The sequence below is a fragment of the Oncorhynchus mykiss genome, chromosome 3, assembly GCF_013265735.2.
Source record: "Oncorhynchus mykiss isolate Arlee chromosome 3, USDA_OmykA_1.1, whole genome shotgun sequence".
NCBI classification, from domain to species: Eukaryota; Metazoa; Chordata; class Actinopteri; order Salmoniformes; family Salmonidae; genus Oncorhynchus; species Oncorhynchus mykiss.
This window is the reverse complement of record NC_048567.1, coordinates 67,020,112-67,023,631: the sequence shown is the minus strand read 5'-3', so window position 1 is coordinate 67,023,631 and position 3,520 is coordinate 67,020,112. Positions and strand designations below refer to the sequence as shown.

General features: G+C 45.2%; 1 protein-coding gene across 1 annotated transcript; it reads left to right on the top strand.

Annotated features, from left to right (window-relative positions):
* The first annotated feature begins 223 nt into the window (after positions 1 to 223).
* Positions 224 to 3,178, top strand: rpe (ribulose-5-phosphate-3-epimerase). The gene is made up of 6 exons (XM_021597756.2): positions 224 to 586; positions 1,015 to 1,094; positions 1,505 to 1,644; positions 1,840 to 1,974; positions 2,442 to 2,528; positions 2,644 to 3,178. The coding sequence occupies exons 1-6, from the start codon at positions 465 to 467 to the stop codon at positions 2,764 to 2,766; spliced, it is 687 nt and encodes a 228-aa protein (XP_021453431.1). The 5' UTR covers positions 224 to 464; the 3' UTR covers positions 2,767 to 3,178.
* The last annotated feature ends 342 nt before the right edge of the window (positions 3,179 to 3,520 follow it).

Sequence of the window (3,520 nt, the reverse complement as noted above, 5' to 3'; positions counted from 1 at the left end):
GAGAGAGAGAGAGAGAGAGAATAAGAGGCAGAGGTCTATATAGAGGTAGTATTGGTCTCTCCCACAGTACTTTGTGTGACCATTGACCTCGGTCCTGTCTTGCCCTGCCTCCTGTTCTCAAGTGGCTGCCAATACTCACACACACTGATACGGTCCCCCACATTTTCAGGGATTGGACCCAACCCAGCTCATCTCTTCCTGTCAACCTTCAGTCAAACGCCCTGCCCGCTAAATCTTACAGCCAGCTAAGAAAATATATGAGCTGTGTGGGCAATATAAAGTATTTTTTCAACACAGGAAAATATGTGAAAGTGGTGTCACTTCAGTATGATTTATACGCCATCCAGTGGCAACATTTGGAACAGAAATGATTTTGAAAGCAGCGTTGAACACGGAAGTAGCAAACTCGCACGTTGGAGTACTTCTTGAACTGCAATCGAGCACACAGAGCAGAGACCTTCAACATGTCTTACAGCGCAAAGATAGGCCCGTCCATCCTCAGCAGTGACCTCGCATGCCTGGGCAGTGAATGCGTCCGAATGATGGAGTGCGGAGCTGACTACCTGCACCTCGACGTTATGGACGGGTGAACAAATCCAGAGAGCACGCTAGCTAACTAGCATAGCCTCAGTCCAATAGGATTCACAGTCAGGCAGTTAACTAACGTTAGCTAGCTGTAACACTGTGAATGTATGCACATTTTAGTTAACGTTAGCAATCACTGCTGTTTTTGTTGACTTGTGTTAATATATTGTTAGAAGTCAAGCTAAAAGTCATTATGGGTGATGTCAACATCACGGCAGATTGCAATACCAGTCCACATTGCATAACATTCTGCAACTCTGTTTACGACATCCACAGTTTACTTATCTTTTTTTCAGTTTTAGTTTTATTCAGCACTGATAGTTAGCTAGCACATAGCACGTTTTGTTATTGATCAGCCTGCCTTGCATCAGCGTGACTGGAGTAGAATCAGTCACATAAGGATAATGATTGTATCTTGTTCCCTTGAAGTAATTTTGTCCCCAACATCACCTTTGGCCACCCGATGGTGGAGTGCCTAAGGAACTGCGTGGGGCCAGACCCTTTCTTTGGTCAGTAACACAACCTTACTCTGATATGGTTACAATATGTCCCTGTTGTTGTTTTTTTTACCAGGCAAGTCAGTTAAGAACAAATTCTTATTTTCAATAAAAGCCTAGGAACAGTTTGTTAGCTGCCTTGTTCAGGGGCAGAATGACAGATTTTAACCTTGTCAGCTCGGGGATTTTAACTTGCAAACTTTCGGTTACTAGTCCAACACTCTAACCACTAGGCTACCTGTATGACAACACATTGACCAGTACCTATTTATTCTAGCTGAACGTGCTGACCACAGCTACCATTATTACTGACACTGGTGCCACCATAATACTTTGTTCTAAGTAGGATTATGGTTTGTTCAGCTTTGCATAGAAGCCATCTCAAAAGTGTGTGTGTGTGTGTGTTTGTGTTTCTCTTATAGACATGCACATGATGGTGTCGAGGCCGGAGCAGTGGGTGAAACCCATGGCAGCAGCAGGAGCTAATCAGTACACGTTCCACCTGGAGACCACTACTAATGCTGGAAACCTCATTAAGGAGATCAGAGAGAGTGGCATGAAGGTGAGACAGAGAGGCATAGTTGACTATAGAGAGAGACCAGAGGTGAGGTCCTGATATGGGAGGTCAGAGATTGCGAGAAGTGGATGGTCACAGATTCACACACAGTCTGAGAAAGTTCACAACTATGTGTTGTCTAACAGTTGTGCGTCTTCACCCATGTACGGTAATGTAACACTGTGTGTGTGTGTGTTGTAGGTGGGCCTGGCCATAAAGCCCGGGACCACAGTAGAGGAGTTGGCCCCATGGGCAGGACAGATTGACATGGCACTGGTCATGACTGTGGAGCCTGGCTTTGGAGGCCAGAAGTTCATGGAGGACATGATGCCCAAGGTAGTGTGTTGTGTTTGTGTATCTGTCTATCAGGCTGCATTTACACAAGCAGCCCAACCAATTCTGTTATTTTTTTGCCACTAGTTGATCTTTTGACCGATCAGATCAGATCTGTTGGCCATAATTGGGCTGCCTGTGTAAACACATCCTATGTGTTATTTTGTGGCTTATGTTTTTATCTCGCTAGAGAGCATGTGTCTGATAAGCTGCATGAAAAAGATTCTTTGTCATCTGTGATCTGTTTTATACACAAGGTCAGTTTATTTTGAATGCAGAGGTTTGTTACAATATCTTCAGTTGACATTGTGTCATCTGAGTAATGTTAGAGGGGTTCTCTGTGTGTCTCTCTGTTTTGTTTGATTCTCACGGTCTGTGGATTTGTGTGGTTTGATTATATATTTGCCGTGTCTGTTTTGGACATGTGGGGCATGTCATTGACATTTCATTGTCTGTTTCTGTGTGTCTAGGTTAGCTGGCTAAGGAGTCAGTTTCCCTCTCTGGACATTGAGGTGGACGGAGGAGTGGGTCCCTCTACCATCCACAAGTGTGCTGAGGTGTGTACATGCCTCCCCATACCATGCACCCGTGGGCCCTGGTGCTTAACTACGTTGTCTCGTTGCTTGTGTTCACTGTGTGTGTGTTTTATCTTTCTGTGTGTGTCTCTGGTAGGCGGGCGCTAACATGATTGTGTCGGGCAGTGCGGTGGTGAGCAGCGACGACCCTCGCTCTGTCATCACAATGCTGAGGACTGCCGTCTCTGAGGCCATACAGAAACGCTCACTGGACCGTTGACACGCCCCCTGCCTGGCGATCACCACAGTAATTCCTCACACCAGAACGCCATAGCAACATGCTAATACACCCTAAAGTGGGACAGTCAAAAGATGTTTCTCTTTGGTGGTCAGGGAGGGGTGTGGAAGTTGGTGCTCTGCAGACGGGTGTGCTGATGTCACAGTTTGATCCAGTGAAGCTGCGCCCCTGCCCCTCAATACCCCAGAACATCAGAACCAACCCCAAATCCCCACACTCAGCCAGGATCACTACTCAACCAATGATTTACCCACCACCCAGCTTAGGCCTGTGGATAAATTAACACTTTAACGAGAGTGGAACAGTGGTTACGTTGATTGCACACAATAATTGTAAACATTCCTGAATATTTTTTGGAATACTGTTATGTCGAACTAATGATAAAGATATGTCTGACCAAAAAATGTAACTGAATTGAAGGTCTTTTTTTTTTTTGCTAGTGCTGAGAGAGAGAGAGTGAGAGGTGTTAGATACAGGACTGCAGAATTAGAGGCCATATGATGAACAAAGTTTCTTTGGACAGGCTAGTATTTTGTCACTGCCGGGGTGAAATACCTGTTACTATTTCACCCAGACACATGAAGCATGGAATCCCTCCTCTTGATCTGCCAAGCAGTATTTTACTCAGCGTTGTAGTACTCAACACCACATTGAGAGTCTCTGTGTCAGATACATTTTTACTCGGTCTTGGACATTGAGGACTCGTAACTTCTTCCCGAGACCAGCAGAGTAAAAT